The sequence below is a fragment of the Acomys russatus genome, chromosome 27 (genome assembly GCF_903995435.1).
Source record: "Acomys russatus chromosome 27, mAcoRus1.1, whole genome shotgun sequence".
Taxonomy (NCBI): domain Eukaryota; kingdom Metazoa; phylum Chordata; class Mammalia; order Rodentia; family Muridae; genus Acomys; species Acomys russatus.
The window spans coordinates 55,935,184-55,957,779 of record NC_067163.1 but is presented as its reverse complement, the minus strand read 5'-3'; the positions used below and the strand labels follow the sequence as shown (position 1 = coordinate 55,957,779).

General features: G+C 47.8%; 1 protein-coding gene across 1 annotated transcript; it reads left to right on the top strand.

The window, feature by feature from the left end:
• The first annotated feature begins 7,690 nt into the window (after positions 1-7,690).
• On the top strand, positions 7,691-12,412 carry LOC127210151 (zinc finger protein 709-like). Its single transcript, XM_051169823.1, has 4 exons — positions 7,691-7,762; positions 7,902-8,028; positions 9,797-9,857; positions 11,041-12,412. The coding sequence occupies exons 1-4, from the start codon at positions 7,691-7,693 to the stop codon at positions 12,410-12,412; spliced, it is 1,632 nt and encodes a 543-aa protein (XP_051025780.1).
• Positions 12,413-22,596: the final 10,184 nt, after the last annotated feature.

The window sequence follows — 22,596 nt, the reverse complement described above, 5'->3', positions numbered from 1 at the left end:
AAGCAGCTAGTTCATTTGGTCCAGCCTTTCAGGCTGTTCCAAGCAGAACTTAATTTTTTTTTTTTAATATATTTTTCTTTTCTTTTTTAAACATTTGCTCGTTTATTATTATGTATACAGAGCTCTGCCTGCATGTACACCTGCAGGCCAGAGGAGGGCATCAGATCACGTTATATATAGATGGCTGTGAGCCACCATGTGGTTGCTGGGAATTGAACTCATGACCTCTAGAAGAGCAGTCAGTACTCTTAACCGCTGAGCCATCTCTTCAGCCCCACAGAACTTAATTTAAGCCTGCGTTTTCATAGCATTTAGAGACTGGACAACAAATGTTACTGATAGCTTCCTTAACTACTTTCCCAATTCTCTTGGGACCCTCAAAAGGGATACTACATCCCAAATCAACAGCTAGCAGAATCAAGAAGAACACTGTCCATTCCCTTAGGTTGGAGTGAGTGGGTTTTGGTCATTTAATGGGCTGTGGATGTTTGTTGTCATTTAGGGGAGTTGGCTACAAGCTATTATTGGTCCTGATCGGGGGGGAAAAGGTACAGAAGCATAGACTCAGTGATTTTCTCTCTTTATTTCTCTTTTCCCTATTTTTCTTTCTGTCTTAGATAAGGGGTAGGGGGTTGAGGAAAAATGGGGTATAGGAATATAATACAGAAATAATAGGAAAGATGGGTATGTTATTAAGTTGGCTCTTCAAGCATAGAACTATTGTTATTCTTAAACATTTTAATACATTGGCCTAGAATTTTGTATATTGATACAAATTTTAACCTTTAAAATTTTTTTTTTTTCGTTTTTTGAAACAAGATTTCTCTGTGTAGGCCCGGCTATCCTGGAACTCTCTTTGTAGACCAGGCTGGCCTTGAACTCAGAGATCTGCCTGCCTCTGCCTCCCAAGTGCTGGGACTAAAGGTGTGCGCCACCACAGCCGGCTTTAACCTTTTTATCAAAACACATATGTATAATGTTTCTACTCTTGTATAAGATTTTGGGGGCTGGAGAGATGGGTCAGTGGTTAAGAGCCCTGTCTGCTCTTCCAAAGGTCCTGAGTTCAATTCCCAGCAACCACATGGTGGCTCACAACAACCTATACTGAGATCTGGTGCCTTCTTCTGGTGTGCAAGCTCACATGAATGCAGAACATTGTATAAATAAATAAATAAATCTTTAAAAAAAAAAAAAGATTTTGGACCTATAAAACTCATTCATAAATACAAGGTTTTACTTCCAGTCCTTTTAAAAGCTGCTATTACAAAAAAAGAAGAAAGGCTGGGCGGTAGTGGCACACATCTTTTATCCCAGCACTTGGGAGGCAGAGACAGGTGGATTGCTGTGAGTTTGAGGCCAATCTGTCTACAGAGCAAGTTCTACGACAGTTAGAGCTGTTATACAGAGAAACGCTGTCTTGAAAAACCAAAAAGAAAGAAAAAAAGAAAAGAAATATACACCCTAGGTTGAACAGATAAATAGCTAGAAACAAACAATTTTTTCCTGTTCAAATTTACTAAAGATAGATATGATTATGCACTACGTAAATTCAAATAGATTGGTGGTCTTAAAAACCTCAGAGACCTACAGAATATAACATTTAAAGATGTTTTTATTGTTGTATGCTTTGATCTTTTTAAAATTTAATTATTTATATATTTATTTTTGGTTTTCTTTCTTTCTTTTTTTTTTTCTTTTTGGTTTTTTGAGACAGGGTTTCTCTGTGTAGTCTTGGCTGTCCTGGACTCGCATTGTAGACCAGGCTGGCTTCGAACTCACAACAATCCACCTGCCTCTGCCTCCCGAGTGCTGGGATTAAAGGCGTGCGCCACCATGCCTGTCTTAGGAACAGAGATCTTCACTGGCAGAACACTCGGGCTATGAAAACAGAGGGAATGAGTACTTGTAACCTGCTTAAACTCTATCGCCCCTGTGGTGAGACCTACTTCAGTTCCCAGCATGACTGTAGCTCCTCTGTTAATACCAGCTCTTAGCATAATAGAAACCGCTTTGACCCCAAGTCTCCATTTTTCTTTGTTTGTTTTTCGAGACAGGGTTTCTCTGTGTAGCCTTGGCTGTCCTGGACTCACTTTGTAGACCAGGCTGGTCTCGAACTCACATAGATCCGTCACCCTCTGCCTCCCGAGTGCTGGGATTGAAGGCGTGCGCCACCACGCCTGGCTTCCATTTTTGATTATAAGGTGAAATTGAGTTCACGTTGTCAGGCCCTCGTGCCTGACACCAGGAAGGTTCAATGCTTGCACTAGGGAGGCAAAGGTGCGGTGCTTAGAACAAGATCGATTCTTTTATGTTTAGCTGGTCAAAATGATGTAATGCTGCCCTCCTTGCTTCCCACCTGGTCAGTTCTTGTTCCAAGTTCAAGTACACTTCCATCAGTCTGATGTTCGAACCCTAACAGTATTAATGTGCGCCCTAACTGAGATGTGTGAACAGGAGATGTTCCTTTCTCCAATTCCCGATGCCCGGAGGCCATCAGGTCCTAGCCCAGTTTAATTTCGATGGGCTGGTTGCCTTTCTAGTTGTGAGGCAGCAGGATTACTGCAATGAACATTCAGTGTGAACATTCGGTGCAAAGGGGGAGGAATTGTAGGTGCTGAGTACAGCTCTATCAAGGAGGAGCAATTAATGTTTAAATGCAAATCTCCCCTGAGCTAGGCCAGGTCTGACCCAGAGTGGAAGCTTGGCCTAGAAGGGCGGGCCTATGGTTGTCATTTGAGTCCTACACGTCGTCCCTGGGAACTGTCATTCAGGATTTGCTAGCCAATCGGGGCGCGGGGGTGTGCCGTCCAATCAGGAGCCCCGATGGGCGGCGGTAGGCGGGTTCTTCTTGGCCGCCATTCTGTGGGCTCGGCTCCGCGGCAGAGGGAGGTGCAGCGTGCTGCGCTGTGAGCGCCGCTGCAGGGACCTTTGAGAAGCCCGCGGGCGAGTCCGGAAGCCGCGCCATGGTGAGCGAGGGCGGCTGTCCTTGCCGGCTGTGGTGGATCCTCCCCGGGGCTTGGGCGGGGCCGGCCGCGGCGTCCGGTGCAGTGCCGGCCCGGCCCTGTGTCCTCTTCCCGGCGTCCGCGTCTGCGCAGAGCGCGGAGCATCGCAGCGGAGGCTCCGCCCTGCACTGCAAAGCGGCGGTGCAGTGTATCATATAGTCCAGTTTTGGGTTGTATCAGAAGGTTGCAAAACTCTAGGGCGTCTAGTTTCTGTTACTTTATAGAAGTTCTGGATTTGCATTTACTATTTAGGTTAAACATTCAACTGGAGTTAGTACTGTGACATTTTAAACTTTATAAAAATGTTATGTGCATTGGTGTTTTGCCTGCATGTATGTCTTTGTGAGGATGTCAGATCCTTTGGAACTGCTGTGAGAGCTCTCAACCATTCCAGCCCCAATATTTAGAAAATCTAAAAGTCCGTCTGATTCATTTCTTTGTCTATAGACACATCGGTTCTGCCAATAACATTTTACCATTTCCCCTTTTGTTGAGTTTTCTTTGCTCCTTTGTCAAAAAGCATATGTATTCTATATATGTATAGTGTGTGTTTATTTTTGGGTTTTCTTTTTCTTTTCTTTTTTTGCTTTTTTTCGAGACAGGGCTTCTCTATGTTATCTTGGCTGTCCTGGACTCACTTTGTAGACCAGGCTGGCCTCAAACTCACAGCGATCCGCCTGCCTCTGCCTCCCCAGTGCTGGGATTAAAGGCGTGTGCCACCATGCTTGGCTTATTTCTGGGTTTTCTGTTTTGTTGATTTGTTTTTTCTTTCCCAAATGATATCCTACCTTGATTGTTGTAGAATTATTGGCAGTCTTTAAGTCTGTGTGCTGTTCTTTTGGAATTGTGCGAGCTATTTTGTCTCCCCCCCCCCATATAAACCTGAGAATCGGTTTTGTTTTTTTTTTTCATAAGTTATTAGGATTTGTATCGCTATTTATAGTTCGGATTGAGGAAACCCGACATTTTAATACTGACACTTCCTATTCTCCCTAAGTATGGAATATCATTATTTTGTGGGTGTCTGTTTATTTGTTGTTTTTGGTATTTCGAGACAGAGTTTCTCTGTGTGTAGCCCCACCTGTTCTGGTCTCACTTTGTAGACCAGGCTGGCCTCGAACTCACAGCGATCCACCTGCCTCTGCCTCCCAAGTGCTGGGATTAAAGGCATGCACCACCACCGCCTGGCTGTTTTTGTTTTTTTCTTTGAGAAAAAGTCTTGCTATGTAGCTTTGGGTGGCCTGGAACTTGCGATGTAATGAAGCTAGTCTCAATTCAATAGTGATCTGCCAGTCTGCCTCCCTACTGCTAGATTAAAGCTGTCTGCCCCCATGCTTCGCTCATCGGATCCCTCCGCCCCTTCTTTGAGACAGGTTCTTTCTGTTATATAGCCCTGCTTGTCCTGGAACTCACCCTGTAGACTAGGTTGACCTTGAACTCACAACTGTCTGCCTCAGAGTGCTGGCATTAAGAACTTGCATCAGATCACATTACAGATGGTTGTGAGCCACCGTGTGGTTGCTGGGAATTGAACTCAGGACCTTTGGAAGAGCAGGCCGTGCTCTTAACCCCAGAGCCATCTCTCCAGCCCCTCCATGCATTTTTTTAAAAGACCAATTTCTCTCTTTTTAAAAGATTTAATTTGCTGGCATGGTGGTACATGCCTTTAATCCCAGTACTTGGCAGGTGGATCTCTGTGAGTTCGAGGCCAGTCTATGTTACAAAGTGAGTCCAGGACAGGCAGGCCTACACAGAGAAACCCTGTCTCCAAAAGCCAAGAAGAAAGAGGAGGAGGAATGTTTCTTTAATATGTATGAATTTTTTACCTGTGTGTAAGTATACTGTGTGTGTGTGTGTACCTGGTGCCCATGGAGACCAGAAAGGCATGCTGGGTCCAATGAAATTGGAGTTGTGGGGTGTGGTGGTACACGCCTTTAATCCCAGCACTCAGGAAGCAGAGGCCAGTTCGAGGCCAGCCGGATCTACAAAGTGAGTCCAGGGCAGCCAAGGCTAACATAGAGAGACCCTGTCTCAAAAAAAAAAAAAAAAAGAAAAGAAAAAAGAAACTAGAGTTACAGTCCTGGCTGTCCTGGACTTGCTTTTGTAGGCCAGGTTGGCCTCGAACTCACAGTGATCCACCTGCGTCTGCCTCCTGAGTGCTGGGATTAAAGACGTCTGCCACCACCACACGATGAAAAGGGCTGCCTGTGAGGGATTCGTGGGCGGCTGAGGTGGGCGCCTTCTTTAACGCAGCCTTCAGCCTTCTGCTGCATCCTTACGTTCCGCTGAGCCAGCCTAGAGAAGGCAGCGCTCAAGATGAGGGTCTTCTCAGATGCTCCCTAGAGGCGTCTTTGAACGTGCCTTTGTAGACCAGGCTGGCCTTGAATTCACAGCGATCCGCCTGCTTCTTCCTCCTGAGTGCTGGGATTAAAGGTGTGCGCCACCACGCCCAGCCTCCATGAGCAATTCTTTCTTTTTTATTTTATTTTATTATGTATACAATGTTCTGCCTGCATGTACACCTGCAGGCCGGAAGAGGACACCAGATCACATAGGTGATTATGTGGGTGCTGGGAATTGAACTCAGGACCTCTGGAAGAGCAGTCAGTGCACTTAACCTCTGAGCCATCTCTCCAGCCCCGTGATCAATTCTTGACGACTTTGCTTTGAATGGCATCACTCACACAGTAGTGCAGCTTGACATAGATGTGGAAAGCCTGTCAGCATCTGAGACACTTGCTTCAGAAATGTTTCCTAACCAGACGTGGTAGCGCATGCCTTTAATCCCAGCACCTGGGAGGCAGAGGCAGGTGGATCGCTGTGAGTTCAAGGCCATCCCGGTCTACAGAGTGAGTCCAGGACAGCCAAGGCTACACAGAGAAACCCTGTCTCGAAAAACCAAAAAAATCACCACCACCAGCAGCAACAAAAGAAGAGTTTCAGATGGCCTCGGAGGCCACTGTTTGAAAAGATGAATTTGTTAATGCGCTTGCCAGTCGGGGCTCAGTGGGCTCAGTGAGCTCAGTGAATTGGCTGCACGTTGCCAGGGCCCCTTTTGGGATGAGAATTGTGTCTCTTTTGGTCCTTGTAGAAGAATAATTAATTCTTTTTGAAAATTGCCTTGAGATTTATTTATGTGTTCGTTCGTTTGGAGGCGGGGTCCCACTCTGTGTCCCTGGCTGTCCTGGACCTCCCTGTGTGGCCTCCAGCTCACAGTGACCGGCCTCCTGAGCTCGGGTATCTAATGTACCATGCTGGCTGAGATCTTTAGATATTGATCATGTAGTGTTTGGGCTGCTTGATTAGATTTGTAATACAGGGAAAATAGGGCCCCCTTTGGGGTTCTTTGTCTCATTAATAAAAGAATTTCAGAATGGACTCATGGAAGCCCAAGGGTAATTTTATGTGTTTAAAAGAGGAACTGTGGGGCAGGCGAGCTGCCTGAAGGAGAGGGGACCAAACAGTGCCATTGAAGCTGGCACGGAGGTCAGATGCATGGCCAACAAGCCTCACAGCGGGGAGGGAAGCTTCAGAGATGGCGTCAAGAAAACTCTGTGTGTGGCCGGGCGTGGTGGCGCACGCCTTTAATCCCAGCACTTGGGAGGCAGAGGCAGGTGGATCGCTGTGAGTTCGAGGCCAGCCTGGTCTACAAAGTGAGTCTAGGACAGCCAAAGCTATCACAGAGAAACCTTGTCTCGAAAAACCAAAAAAAAAAAAAGAGAGAGAAAGAAAGAAGACGCTGTGTGTGTGCGTGTGTGTGTGTGTGTGTGTGTGTGTGTGTGTGTGTGTTGGGGGGGGGGGGGAGAGGTGAGAGCCCAAGTATGCTAAAAAAAAAAAAAAAAGGATAAAAAGAAAACATGCTTTTCTTAATAATTCAGAGAAGTAGGCAGACTTAGCGGCCCTGCATGACTGGACTGCGCTAGGGCTAGGGATTCTGGGAAGGGAGACAGCAGTGCTCATTGACGAAGTGAGGGCCACTGTCTCTTTGGCACGGGTTATGATGAGCCTGCTTTGCTAGGGTGGTCCCTTAAAGGAAGAGTTTTCATCAGCCAGGCTGGAATGCCTTCGCCCAGGTCTGAGATACTCTTCTCATGGACAGGAGCTCATTTGGACCTTGAAATACATTTGTACTCTGGATCTTTTTCTTTTCCTTCCTTCTTTCCTTCCTTTTTTTTTTTTTTTTTTTTTTTGTTTTGTTTTGGTTTTTTGTTTTGGTTTTTCTAGACAGGGTTTCTCTATGTAGCCCTGGCTGTCCTGAAACTCACTCTAGTCTAGGCTGGCCTCGAACTCACGGAGATCTGCCTGCCTCTGCCTCCCAAGTGCTGGGATTAAAGGCGTACGCCACCCCTCCCCATGTGCTCTGTGATCCTGATGCTTGCTTTTTCTGTGTGCCCATAGGATGGGCTCCTTTCCCATTTAAGTGGTGATAGCGTGCATGCAGTCGTGCTCACCAGGGATGCTCGTTCCACACGTTGTCCGTTATCTTTGAGAGTATGTATGTCTGACCCTCTTAAGTTCATCTGAGTTTGTGACAGTACAGTCCCCAGCTCACTGTGCTGAGTGACTTGTTCTCGTTCTTTGTTCACTCATGAGCTCTCCCCCTTGCCTTCTTCTCTCCACTCTGAGCACATAGATGTCTGAGGACAGACAGCTCTATTCTGGCTACAGGTGGCTGAACTTTCTACGGCATGAATGAGGATCGGGCGGAACTGCAGTGCCCTACTCCCCAGGCCGCTCAGTGTTTATACCGTGATATTTCTGTTCAGAATTAGTCAGTTTGCATAGAGCGTCTCTCATGAAGTACAGGTGGAGACTGCAGAAATACCTGAATATGGCATCAGTTGAGCGTACGTTTGCGGTCCCGTCAGTTCTTTTATACACGTGTATGGGATGTTCTAGGATTTGGTGAGCTTTGAGGACGTGGCTGTGCACTTCACCCAGGAGGAGTGGGCTCTGCTGGACCCTTCCCAGAAGAGTCTGTACAGAGACGTGATGCAGGAGACCTGCAGGAACCTCGCTGCCGTAGGTACGGATACTGTTTCTTTCCCTTGGTTAAATTAACTTTCCTCTTAGGAATGATCTTCTGTGATTTGGGTGTAGAAAGGGAAGAATTTGTTGAATAAGTGACATAATAGTGGCTGATGAGATGGCCCAAGAAATCAAAGGCACTCACTCTGCAAGCCTGGTGGAACCACAGGGTGAAAGGGGCAGACCAGCTGCTACAGTTGTCCTGTCATCTGTGTAGGTGTGCTGTGGCATGTGCACCACACCATACACACACACACACACACACACACACACACACACACACACACACACACTGCAAATCTTTGCATTTACAGAGTTTATGTTTTAAGAAAAAAATGACATGATTATAATATACTTTGAAATTAGAAACTACTTTCCAGTGATTTTTTTTTTCAACAACTGTGTGTGTGTGCATGCGTGCACCTTTGTGAGTATTTGTGTACCCTATGCATGTAGGAGCCCTGGGAAGCCAGAATAGGGCATCAGAGTATCTGGAACTGTGGCTTCTATCTGCCATGTGGGTGTTGGGAACCAACTAGTTCCTCTGCAGGAACAGTAAGCATCTTCACTCCTGAGCCATCACTCCAGCCCTTTTCTTCTATTAAAAAGGGGGAGGGAGGGGCTGGAGAGATGCCTCAGAGGTTAAGAGCACTGTCTGCTCTTCCAGAGGGCCTGAGTTCAATTTCCAGCAACCACATAGTGGCTCATAACCATCTATAATGAGATCTGGTGCCCTCTTCTGGTGAGCAGGCACACATGTTAAAAAAAAAAAAAAGCCAGCCATGGTGACGCACGCCTTTAATCCCAGCACTGAGAGGCAGAGGCAGGTGGATGTCTATGAGTTCAACACCAGCCTGGTCTAGAAACCAAAAATAATTTATTTAAATTATGTGTGTGGCCGGACAGTGGTGACGCATGCCTTTAATCCCAGCACTTGGGAGGCAGAGGCAGGTGGATACTTTTGAGTTCAAGGCCAGCCTGGTCTACGAAGTGAGTCCAGGACAGCCAAGACTACACAGAGAAACCCTGTCTTGAAAAAAAAATTGTGTGTGTGTGTGTGTGTGTGTGTGTATGAGTGCAGGTGCCCATGGAGGGCAGAGGCTTCAAATTTCTCTGGAGCTGGAAGTATAGGTTGGTGTGAGCGATAAGAATCAAAGCTGTTTTTTGCAAAAGCAGTAAGTGCTCTTAAGGACCGAGCCTTATCTCCAACTCCTGGTTTTCAGAAATTTCTGGCCTTTTCTTTTTTCCCAGATAGGGTCTCACTATATAGATGAGGCTGGCCTTGAACTCATAAGAGATCACCTGCTTCTGCCTTCTGAGTACTGAGGTTAAAAAACACTTGTCAGCTGGGCGTGGTGGCGCACGCCTTTAATCTCAGCACTCGGGAGGCAGAGGCAGGCGGATCGCTGTGAGTTCGAGGCCAGCCTGGTCTACAAAATGAGTCCAGGACAGCCAAAGCTACACAGAGAGACCCTGTCTCGAAAAACCAAAAAAAACAAACAAACAAACAAAAAAAAAAACAGCATTTGTCAGCTATGTGAGGTGGTGTATGCCTATAATCCCAGCATGCAGGCAAGCAGATATCTGTGAGTTCAAGGCCAGCCTGGTATACAAATCAAGTACAGGTCAGGTGAAGCTACATAGAAACCGTGTCTTTTTAAAAAACAAACTGACCAAACAACAACAACTAGCAAAGCATTTGCCACCCCATCCAGCTTTGCTTTCATTCATTTCTAATAATCATAAATTTTGGAACTGCTTTTTAGGATACATATGGGAAGAACAGAATGTTGAAGATGACTGCAAAATTTCTGAAAGAAATCAAAGGTAATTTGTGTGTGTAAATGGAAGCAAATGTCTCTTATAGAAACCTTTTGTTTGTTTTGTTTTTTCAAGACAGTGTTTCTCTGTGTAGCCTTGGCTTCCCTGGACTCACTTTATACACCAGGCTGGCCTTGACCTCACAGTGATCCACCTGCCTCTGCCTCCCTGAGTACTGGGATTAAAAGCGTGTGCCACCATGCCCAGCTTCTTGTAGAAACTTTAATGTGCCATATAAATTTTAAAATGAACAGAAGAAATAACTTTTAGTTTATTCGTTATTAGAAACATCTCACCAAAAAATATGAACTCAGTGTAAGAATGCTATTCAGGGTTTGCAGCACATTTCACTTGGATACAGTGTTAGTGCGTGTCACTGTTTATTGCTCGGTGGGAGGCATATTGTACAACCATCAGTCTGTTTAGTTTCACACCATTCAGATATGTCTAAAAGTATAGAGTTGGCTTAATTTTGAGAGCAGTGTCTGACCCACACCTTAATAATAAGCAATCAGTAGAAACTTAATTTGGTTGTTTTTTGGTTTTGAGACAGGAATTCACCATGTAACTCTGACTGGCCTGGAACTCATTATGTAGACCAGGCTGGCCTCTAGTTCACAGAGATCCACTGGCCTTTGCCTCTCAAATACTGGGATTAAGGACATGTACCACAAAACCTGGCTGCTTGTAATTTTTTTCATAAGTTGCATATTATAGACCATGAGCATGTGATGTCAGGGTGAGGGTGGTCAGAGGGGGTGGTGAGGGTGAGGGTGGACAGGATGAGGGTAGACAGGGTGAGGGTGGTCAGGGAGGGTGGTCAGGGTGAGGGTGGACAGGGTGAGGGTGGTCAGAGAGGGTGGTCAGGGTGAGGGTGGTCAGAGAGGGTGGACAGGGTGAGGATGGTCAGGGTGAGGGTGGTCAGGGTGAGGGTGGACAGAGAGGGTGGTCAGGGTGTGGTCAGGGTGAAGGTGGTCAGGGTGAGGGTGGACAGGGTGAGGATGGTCAGGGTGAGGGTGGTCAGAGAGGGTGGACAGGGTGAGGATGGTCAGGGTGAGGGTGGTCAGGGTGAGGGTGGTCAGGGTGAAAAAAGCCTTAACCCTTAATGCCAGTCCTCAATACCAGCAGTTAAGCTCTGTGAATGTCATTTTGTGACAAGGCTTTCCACGTGTCCTTCATCTTTTACTAGGCACATCGTGTCTCACTCTGAATATGCACTGTGTGAGCAGGAGGAGGACAGAAGCAGGCCGTATGATTGCAGCTCTTTCCCAAGCATTCAGGGACATGTGGGCACTCACACTGTCAATGGACCTTGTGAGTGTGAGGTATGTTTAAAATCCTTAGGTTTTCCAAGTGCATTTGGAATGTATCACCCAACTCACGGTGGACAGAACGTCTGTGACTACAGGGACTGTGGCAAGGCCTCTGTCTACCATAGCTCACTGTACACACATGGAGGCGCTCACACTGTAAGGAAATGTTATGAGTGTAACCAGTGTGGGAAAGTTCTTAGCTCCTCCAGTTCCCTCCAAAGGCACGAGAGAATCCACACGGGGGAAAGACCCTATAAATGTAACCAGTGCGGCAAAGCTCTGAGCTCCTCTACTTCACTTCAAAGACATGAGAGAATCCACACAGGAGAAAGACCCTATAAATGTAACCAGTGCGGCAAAGCCTTCAGATGTCACAGCGCCCTTCAGTTACATGAAAGAATTCACACTGGTGAAAAGCCCTATGAGTGCCAGCAGTGTGGGAAAGCCTTCACGTGCCACAGTTACCTTCGACTGCACGAGAGGACGCACACAGGAGAGAAGCCGTATGAGTGTCAGCAGTGTGGGAAGGCCTTCAGATGCCAGACGTCCTACCACAGGCATAAAATCATTCACGGTGGAGAAACCTTCTATGAATGTAAGCAGTGCAGTCGGCTCTTCATCTACCCCTCCTTACTTCAGATGCATGAGAGGACTCACACCAGTGAGAGGCCCTATAAATGCAAAGACTGCGGCAAGTCCTTCCTGTACCCTTCCCTACTTCAAATGCACGAGAGGACTCACACTGGTGAGAAGCCCTACGTGTGTAAACAGTGTGGCACGGCCTTTAGACACCACTCCTCCCTGCGACTGCACGAGAGGACGCACACGGGAGAGAAGCCCTATGAGTGTCAGCAGTGCGGCAAGGCCTTCACGCGCCACACTTCCCTCCGGTTACATGAAATTACTCACACTGGAGAGAAACCTTACAAATGCAAAGAGTGTGGCAAAGCCTTCAGACACCACTCTTCTCTCCGATTGCACGGAAGAATTCACAGTGGGGAGAGACCCTATGAGTGCAAACAGTGTGACAAAGCCTTTATACGTTACAGTTACCTTCGCCTACACGAAAGAACACACACAGGAGAAAAACCTTACGAGTGCAAAGAGTGTGGGAAAGCCTTCAGCCGTCACAGTTCTTTTCAGAGACACAAGTCTATTCACGCTGTGGAGAACCCCTATGAGTGTCAGCAGTATCTAATTCCTCTGTCCCTGTTTCCTCCAAATACATCAGACAACCCATACTGGTAAAACCCACCGTGAATGTGAACACTGTGTTACAATGTTTGTCCTTATCCACTTAAAACACTTCTGAAAACCGCAGATGTCATGTGGTAAACCTTAGTCATGTTAGTGATACGGTTTAGACTGCAGAGGAGTTCATGCGGGGCCCAGTGCCTGCAGTCCTGTGCTGAGTCCTTTACTGGCCTCTCTCCTGTTCACAGACACTTACTGACTTACGCTGGGGAAATGCCTTAGGAATGGGAAGAATATGGTCAGTTTTTATCCCTGCTTGCTTCAAACGCATGAGAAAACCTTTAAGGTGCAAAATGCTGTGAATGTCAACAGTGTGCTGACGCCTCCAGGAGCTGCAGGTCCTTTGATAACATGAAAGACATCTTATAGAGGGGGGAAAAAAAAAAAAACAACCCAGGATGTTTAGATGTCATTAGTCTCAGATTTCTTGAGTGAACTCCTACTGGAAACGCTGTCTATGAGTGGAAACAAAGCTGTGACACCTCCAAGCTCACAGTTCCTTTCAAAGATGTACAGTGATTAGTGGTGGGACAAAGCCTTATTTATACATATAGAGAATATGGTAGGTTTTGGTTGCCGGGAGATGGACAGACATTTCATCCCTAGAGTAGCTGCCTGAAAGTTGCCTGCGCTCAAAGAAGCCTAATTAAAGTTGTTGGTTCCCCAGGCTACACTTGGGTGGATTCATCCTTTTGCATCCAGCCTTGGTGCCCTATCTAGGGTCAATAGACATTTGTTCACATGTGGCCAGAAAATGCTCCCACGGCACTTGACGTCTGAATGTCGGGCACAGTGGAACCAAAGACAAGTTTGAGAGGAGCGAGGAGCACCTGCCCTACCGCTGTTGTGGGTGACGAGACACGCCACTGAAGGGAAGCTTTGTGTGGGCACAGCGTCTGCGGAGTTAATTTTGAAACAGTTGTCCTTTCCAGGATGCCTTGGAACGGTGTGCCTTCTTGTTACAGTGCCAGTTACATTGTCTGTACCACACAACCTCTAGGTAGTGTGGAATGGTTTACTTTTGTGGCAGATGAGGCTCGCCACAAGAGTGTATAGATGCCCCATGCAGCCGGCAGGCTAATGAGCATATTCCAGTTGCTGTAAGTAGCAGGATGGAACAGGATGAAGTAGGCATCAGGTGCATGCGCGGCCCTGACTTTGGCTAATAAGACATGCAAGTGAGGCTTAGCTGTCTGCTAACACAAACTTCCCCTCTAATGCAAGAATTACTTTGAAGAAAAGATGTGCAGATGCTGCCCACCATATCAGCCTCTGAACTGGCAGGAAAAGTAAGAGGAAGGAGTCTGGGGGTGGGGGTGGGGGGATGAATGAGGTGCAGCTACTGGCTTCCAGTGTCTGACAGCTGGCCAGGGCATAACGGGAGCACACTGGAAGTTGTACCAAGTAGTCCCTCGGGACCCGGGACTTGAAGCCCGTGGAAAGCCTTGAGCAGTGAGGATGCTCTGTTGGCAGGGAGTGAAGGAGAAGCGGTCCAGCTTAGCCCTTAGGCTGCCCCTTAACACAGAGGCGAGGGGAAGCGGTGCTTCTGCACGTGAATGGAGCCCTAAATAGTAGCCCAGTGAGGAAGCTGTGATGATCAGCAGATAGTCTGCCTCTGGAAGGCTGAAAAGCTTGAGGAAAACATCCTTGAAGGAAGATACGGTAAATCAACGCAGCCGGCAGAGTCTGAGCTTGGCCCAGAGTCATTCCCCCAGAGTAAGCTGTGTACTCTCCTGCAGGAAAGGATGCTTGTGTGTAAGTTGTTTGTTCAGCCCAGGGGCATCCACTGAAGAGGCAGTAGTGTGCTATAGCTTGGGCCCAGAGACGGTCAGACCCAGGGAGTCCATGGGGATATAGCAGGTGAGCGTGTCTGGCTGTCCCTTGGCCCCCTACACCAATTAGAGAGCAAGAGCCAGCTCTCTCCCCACCAGGCCTGTTGGAGGTGAGGAGTAGGCATGGCTGCACCAGGATGAAGGCGCAGGACGGCTCATGGAGAGGACTAGATGGCACAGGCTAAGGTGAACCTCCCGTCGACACCACTGTGTCCAGTGTTGATCTTCATCTTTGTTTTCTTGAGTTCTTATGTAGCCCGGGCTGGTCTAAAACTCGCTGTGTAGCTGAAGATGATCTTGGAAGTCCTGATCCTCCTGCTTGCACTTTCCGAATACTGGGGTTGTGTGCGTGGGGCTCCCCAGCTGCTCTCCTGTGCTCTGAGACAAACCGAGGCTGTGTACATGCCCTTTCAGCTGTACTGTGTCATCAGGTTAACACTGTACCAAGAAAACACTTGGTACAAGTGACAGTCTTTCCATGCGGTTAGACTTTGCTAAGGGTTTATTCATTGCCCCCTTAGTGGCTGCCGCCCGGGTTCAGCTGGCACTTGTTTGGGATGGTAGGTTGTGGGGCCTTCAGTGATCCTGAGACCCCTTTGTAAGAAGGTTTCTCAGCCAGGCGTAATGGCGCACACCTCTAATCCCAGCACTTGGGAGGTAGAGGCAGGTAGATCACTGTGCATTCGAGGCCAGCCTGGTCTACAGAGTGACTCCAGGACAGCCAAGGCTACACAGAGAAACCCTGTCTCAAAAAACCAAGAAAAAAGGTTTCTCCTCAGGGCTGAACAGATGGCTCAGAGGTTAAGAGCACTGGCTGCTCTTCCAGAGATCCTGAGTTCAATTCCCAGCAACCACATGGTGGTTCACGGTCATCTATAACGTGGTCTGATGCTCTGTTCTGGCCTGCAGGTGCACATGCAGGCAGAGCACTGTATATAAATCTTAAAAAAAAAAAAAAAAACCTCTTCTCATGCTGGCATACTGCTAGGCTGTGAGTGGCCCACAGGCTTTGAAAAGTATCCAGGTGAGCTGAACGAGTGGCTGTAGAAAGGGGGTACACATGTGCAAAGGGCAGGCCCACGTGAAACTCTGGGGATTTTTATGGTGGACTGTCACAGGTGACACAAGGCAAGGAGGGGAAGCCTCTACAGCCTGTGGCTAACACTAAACATTAAGAGATGAGTCAGAGAGCTTGAGTGACGGCACTCTGTGAGCACGGACGGGAAGGATAGTTTCAGAGGATGGGCTGTTTAGTGAAAATGCAGTGTCAAGGGTGGACCGCTTCTCCAGGAGGTGTTAGCTGTGGATGCCGTGATGCCCCCCAAACAGCACAGGCAATTGCCAATGCTGTTAGGTATCCTCAGAACTAGATCTAAGCTTCCTGAAGACACCACATGCTTTGGTTGCTGATCGTGGAGAAAACAAGCCGAGACTGAGCTGGAAGCTTCCATCTCTCTGGCCAGCGGTCATAGAATATGTAGGTGCAGGCTACTATGCAGCACTACCGCATGTAGGCCCTGTGTGTCACTAAAATGCCAAGCAAGATGTGCCTCTGAGGGCTGGTGTGATGGCGCTTGCCTCCAAGGCTGGCAGCTGGAGTTAGATCTTGAAACTACACGATAGGAAGAGGATCAAGTCTTCCAGGTGGTCTTGTGATCTCCTCCTCACTCATGCTATGGCATGCGCCTCCCCCACAACATACAGAGATGTGCAATCCGATCCAGTACTGTAGTACCATGGCACAGAGTGGCCACCTGCTTCCTGGTTGGGCTGAAGGCTTGCTCTCAACCCAGGCCCGGGCACTCCTAAGGCCCTCGCGTTTTGCTGGATGGATATATTTCTGTGAGATGGCTCTCAAGTTCTGTGAGTATGCCTATGGGTGATTGTTTGAGTCATTTTTGGACAGAGAAGCTTCTTTTTGCTGTAGGCAATTGTCACTGATGAGATTTTTCACCCCCTCCTAGTCTTGGCCCATCTAGAAGAGGGGGTGGAATGCCAGAGGAAAGGATGCCGTGTGCTGGAATGCCACTCCCAACCTTTGTGAGATCTCAGTGCCTGTGATGACCTACAGGGGCCCTGCACAAGCTGAGAACTTGAGTGTTCGTGTAGAGGCACAGGCGTGAGCCCTGGCCCCCTTCCCTCAAGATTGACTCACAGTTCATATTCTGAGGGATTTTTGCCTTTCTCTGAATATTTATTTGTTTTGTTGAGACAGAGTCTCACTCGGTGACCCTGGCTGTTCTAGAACTCACTAACCAAGCTGACCTCTAACTCACAGAGATCAAGCCGCCTCCCTCTGCCTCCTGAGTGCTGAGATTACAGGTGTGCACCACCACGCCCAGCTTATCTCTGAGTATCTTGAGATGGTTAATGGTCCTTAGACAGGAGGGTCTCACAAGGCCTCCCAGTCCTCTGCATGTAAAGCAGATGGTTGTTGCTGGCAGTGGGAGAAACGTTTTCTTCAGCGGATTTCCCACCCACAAGTGTCCCATGTTTCTGTCACCCATGCTCCTGTAAGTAACCCTAATTAAAGTAATTGCTTCATCAAGCTGTACTGGTGTCAGATCTTTTGTGTCTGTGTGTGGCGCCCTTGTCTGAGATGAACAGATATTGAGACCGTAGAGAAAGCTCACACAGCTGTCCCGTAACAGGCATTACTTGACACTGGGAGGGAACACGCCCTCTCTTTTTTCAGACGCAAACATGTTTATCTCAAGCTTTCTCTAATACTCTCTACCCTGGAGGAGGCTGGCCATTGCTATCTGGCTCTGGGTATTAAAAAAGAGCCGGTGGTGGTGGCGGCGGCGCACACCTTTAATCCCAACACTTGGTTGGCAGAAGCAGGCGGATTGCTTTGAGTTCGAGGCCAGCCTGGTCTACAAAGTGAGTCCAGGAAAAACAAAACAAAACAAAACAAAAAACAAAACCAGGGCTGGAGAGATGGCTCAGAAGTTAAGAGCACTGGCTGCTCTTCCAGAGGTCCTCACTTCAATTCCCAGCAACCACATGGTGGCTGACAGCCATCTACAATCCAGTCTGATGCCCTCTTCTGTCCTGCAGGTGTGTATGCAGGCAGAGCACTGTATACACAATAAATAAATACATCTTTAAAAACATCCAGACTTTCTAATTCTCTTCAAGTGTAACCGCAAACTCACAGGGGAAACTTTAACAAATATAGATCTAATGAACATAAAAGAATGAATATAAAAGCCTTTGGGTTTCTTTTTTTCTTTTCCTTTGATATCATGAAAGGACTTACCCTGAAGAAAATTCCTGTCCATATAAGAAATGAGTTAAAATCTTAAGTATCCTCTATTTAATTTTATGTTCTCCCCAGCTCCCAGACAGCCTTGGCTGTCCTGGACTCTGTAGACCAAGCTAGTCTTGAATTCACAGAGATCTGCCTGCCTCTGCCTCCCAAGTGCTGGGATTAAAGGGATGTGTCACCATGGCCCCTTTTTTCTTTTTTCTTTTTTCCCCACAAACTTTTTTTTTTTTTTTTTTTTTAAGATTTATTTATGTGTGAGTGCTCTGCCTGCATGTACACTTGCATGCCAGAAGAGGGCATCAGATCACATTATAGGTGGTCGTGAGCCACCATGTGGTTGCTGGGAATTAAACTCTGGACCTCTGGAAGAACAAACAGCGCGCTTAACAGCTGAGCCATCTCTGCAGCCCTGGGGGAAAAAAAAACATTAAGGTCAACTTCTCTTTAAAAATCCAAAATTAGGCTGGGCATGGTGGTGCACGCCTTTAATCCCAGCACTTGGGAGGCAGAGGTAGGTGGATTGCTGTGAGTTCGAGGCCAGCCTGGTCTGCAATGCGAGTCCAGGACTACCAGAGCTATGCAGAGAGACCCTGTCTCTACCCCAGCACCCCCAACCCTGTGCCTGAAAAAAAATCCAAAATCAGAATGCAGACACAATGGCGCACACCTGTAATCCCAGCACTTAGGGAGGCAGAGGCAGGTGAATCCCTTAGTTCAAGTCTAGCCTGGTCTACAAAGCAAGTTCAAAAAAAGAGAAAAAGGGTGGTTTCTATATAGGCGTGGTGGTACAATTCTAGGGTATGGTTAAGGCAGGAGGATTGCAAGTTCTAGGCCAGCCTGAGCTACATGTTGAGACTATGAGCATATGTGTATAGCCTTGGCACGGGTGGTGGGCCTCAGGGTTTCAAAGGCTCAAGTCATTCTGAGTGTCCCTTCTCTCCCTCCTGCTTGCAGAGCAAGAGGTGAACTCTCAGCTGCTCGTCCACTTCCCCTGTCACTGTGCCCTTGCTCCACTACTGTAGATTCTAATCCTCTTCACCTCTAAAGGCTGCCTTGGTCACGGTGCTTTGTCACAGTAATAGAATAGTAACTGAACATTGGTACCAGAAATTATACTACTAGCGTGACAACCCTGACCACGTTGGGTTTTGGAGGAATGCAGAAGACATTGGCACGGTGGAGTGGGAAAGTGCTTGTATGTTGTAAGCAGGGCTCAGTAGCGTGTCTGAATAAGAGTTTGCAAAATAGCAATGCTCAGCGCGCTGTAGACTGTGCAGGCATAACCCAAGAAGTGTCAGGAAGGAGCAATATTGGCGCATGGGCTTGAAACCATTCTTGAGATATTTTAGCAAAGAATGTGGCTGCTTTGTGCCCTTGTCCTAAGAATTCGCCTGAGACTAAAATTTAAATTCAGCTAATTTTGTTGGCAGAGGAGATTTCAAGACAGCCTAATAATGACTTTGTTATGTGGTTATTATATCCTGTGCAGATTACAATAAAAAATATATATTTGAGTCAGAGTTTCTCTGTGTAGCTGTGGCTGTCCTCAAACTCACGCTGTAGATGAGGCTGGCCCTGTACTCTGAGATCTGCTCTGTCTGCATCTGCCTTCTGAGTGCTGGGATTAAAGGTATGCCACCATGCCTGGTCAAAAAAAACATAATAAACTATTGACTCTGTTGTATGGTTATTAGTGATCACTCTTATTCAGATATACAATGAAAAAGAGCAACTAGGACAAAAAGAAATTTTAAAAATGCAGTTTCAAGAGGAAAAGAGCACCAGGAAATCTAGTGTTGGAGTCAAGGATGATGCTGAAAGGGAGGAGACCAGGCTGGGGACACGCCCCAGCAGTGAAGAGCACTGGCTGCTCTTGCAGAGGACCAGGCTGGGGTCTGGGGACACGCCCCAGCAGTGAAGAGCACTGATTGCACTTGCAGAGGACCAGGCTGGGATCTGGGGACACGCTCCAGCGGTGAAGAGCACTGGCTGCGCTTGCAGAGGACTCAGGTTTGGTTCCCACATGGTGCTAATTCTGACTCCCTCAACCTTGCAGCTTCCATCTGCCAAAACTAACACCACACGGGAGACTCTTACACATTACCCAGTTTGGCACCCACCGGATCCCTCACAGCTATCTGTTACTCCAATTCCAGGGGCTCTCATGCCCTCCTGTGGCCTCTAGACACCAGGCACACAATGTGGCGCACAGATACGCATATAGGCAAGACCCTCATACACATAAAGTGAAAATATGTTTTCGAGGCCAGCCTGATCTACAGAGTGAGTTCCAGGACAGCCATGGCTACACAGAGAAACCCTTGCCTCAAATAACCCGAGAGAGAGGAGGTGGGTGATGGGGAGGTCAGCCAGGCGGTGCTGATGCAGAGAACTCAGGTGTACCTCTGAGTTCAAGACCAGCTTGGTCTAGTATGGAGCAAGTTCCAGGACATCCAGGGGTTCACAGATGAACCCTGTCTCAAAAATCCAAGAGACGGGGTGGGGGTGGGGAGATGGAAGCAAATCCTGATCTGTATTGGGACAAAGGCTTCAATGTCTTAGTTACTGTTCTATTCTAGTGAATAGACACCGGTGACCAAGGCAACTGGTAGAAGAAAGCATTGGATTCAGGCTTGCTGTAGAGTGCAGGGTCAGAGTCTGTGATGCTTGTGACAACAGTCAGGCAGGTCTGGTGCTGAAGCAATAGCTGAGAGCCTATGTCTTAACAGGCTGGTGCACACCCACACACCCACTTTCTGAGTGTCTTTTGGGGGCAGACAGACAGACATAGGCCTGGTGCAGGCTTTTGAAACGTCAGAGCCCACCCCTAGTGACACACCTCCTCTAATAAGGCCACGCCAATCCTTCCTCAACAGTCCACTGACTGGGAATCAAACATTTAAGTATATGAGCCTATGAGGGCCTCTCACTCAAGCTCCCACCGTTGCCTCGGGACAAGACCCCGCCCACCTAAGCTTCTAGCATGTAAAACTGAAAAGTCGGAGTAACTTTATTCCTAAAAAGCAACAACAAGGAAAACTGCTGCAAATGTGATTCACTGGACCCCGGCTCCACTCCAGGAAAGCAGCAGGTCCCGGCCATGTTGTCCACGGGCTTCTGGTTTCAGAGTCATGAAGGAAACATTGGTAAAGTGGTCGCGGAATCTTCCTCTGTAGTTACGGAGCGCCACGGAGGCCACACGTGTGCCAGGGTAGTCCCTGCATGGAAGCCCCAGAAAGCCATCGTGAGGAGCTGTGGAAGCAAAGCCTGGATTTCAGGGGAGATGCCAGAGCCATGAGACCTGTGCTGAGGAGAGATGAAGATAGGGAGAGGACCCAGCCCAGGAGAAGAAACTACGCTGCCAGCAGCCACACAGGAAAGATGGCGCCACCTACGTTCGCTGACACTGCACACAGAGCGGAAGAGCCTGGGCTTGCTCCGCGGCTCTCGCTCGGTTCTTGCTTTGGTCCAGCATTTCCTCACGGTGCCCCCCTTTCCTCTATTTTCAGATAATTTATATTCTGTGCTAGATGACGGGTTATCTGTGCTGACCAAACAAGCCAGTCGAAGCCAAATGAAAAGTATTAAAAAGGGCAGTTTTTATTTGGGAACTGAGGCTCTCGGTGAGTTCAGCAGCCTCAGGGGACGAGGCCAGAAGTCACACCTCAACTATGGTGGGCAGGGGTTTTTAAGGTTTGCCAGTGAAGGAAGATGACTCGGAAAGATGACTAGTCTGCCACCTGCTGGGCTTGGAGAGCTGGTAGCTGCTGGTTGGGGCAGTCCTCAGGAATGCGGGCCACGTGGAGGCTTTCCTTCAAGGGAGCAGGGTTGGAGGAAGGAGTGGGATTTACTGGGAGGGAGGGCAACCGGAGATGCCAAAGGAACACCATTGTATGTTGGAAGCATGTAATTTGCTTTTTTTTTTTTTTTACATGAGATTGCCTCGAGTCTTAAGAGATTTGGACCTTTAAATAGGGTTGAGACTGTGAAAGTCCATGGGGACTTTTGAAGTTGGACTAAATTGATTTTTTAAAAAGATTTATTCATTTATCTACATGAACACTATTTGTATGTGACAGAAGAGGGCACCAGCTCTCATAGTTGTGAGTTCTCAGCTGCGGCTCCAGCTGCCTGTGGCCAAGCCTTCTTTCACTCAACCAACATGAATTTTTACAGTTTCAAACCGTAAACCCGGTTAAACTCGTATAAGTTGCCTTGATCATTATTAATGTCATAGCAATAGAAAAGTAGCCTTGTCAGGTAGCAAGTGCTCTTAACCACTGAGGTATCTCTCTAGCTCCTTTTTTTTGTTCTTGGGTTTTTTTGTTTGTTTTTGTTTTTTGAGACAGAGTTTCTCTGTGTGGCATTGGCTGTCCTAGACTAGCGACCAGGCTGGCCTCAAACTCACAGCGATCCACCTGCCTCTGCCGGAGTGCTGGGATTAAAGGTGTGCACCACCACACCTGGGCTCTAGCTCCTATCTTTAATTATGTGCACGTGTGTGTTTGCAATGGGTATGTAGATGTGTACTGGCTTTTTGTTTTGTTTTGGTTTTCAGAGACAGGGTTTCTCTGTGTAGCCTTGGCTGTCCTGGACTCTCTTTGTAGACCAGGCTGGCCTCAAACTCAGAGATCCGCCTGCCTCTGCCTCCTGAGTGCTGGGATTAAAGGCGTGCGCCATCACGCCCAGGGTACTGGCTATTTTTATGTCAACTTGACACAAGCTAGAATCACATCTCTGCAGCTACCTCCAGGACCAATTGGAACCAGGGATGGGCTGGCTGTCTTCCTAGGTCTGAGGCACGGCGGGGGGTGGAGGAGACATTATATTGGACACTGTGTTGGTACCTGGATGGTTTACAAGAACCGCCTTTAATCCCAGCACTCGGGAGGCAGAGGGAGGCAGATCGCTGTGAATTCGAGAGCCTGGTCTGCAAAGGGAGTCCAGGACAGCCAAGGCTGTCTCGAGAAAACAAAAACAAAAAAACAAGAACAGTCTGGTGGCCGGTTAGACTAGGCAGTGCCTGCTGAGTTCATCGCGACAGCAAGGCCCAGCTCTCCAAGGGCAAAATCAAT

Excerpts from the sequence above, each read along its gene's own strand:
- LOC127210151 (XM_051169823.1), top strand. The coding sequence starts at position 7,691 with ATGAATGAGGATCGGGCGGAACTGCAGTGCCCTACTCCCCAGGCCGCT. Across the intron at positions 7,763-7,901 it reads GTTTATACCGTGATATTTCT|GATTTGGTGAGCTTTGAGGA; the intron begins GTTCAGAATTAG and ends GGGATGTTCTAG. Across the intron at positions 9,858-11,040 it reads ATTTCTGAAAGAAATCAAAG|GCACATCGTGTCTCACTCTG; the intron begins GTAATTTGTGTG and ends ATCTTTTACTAG.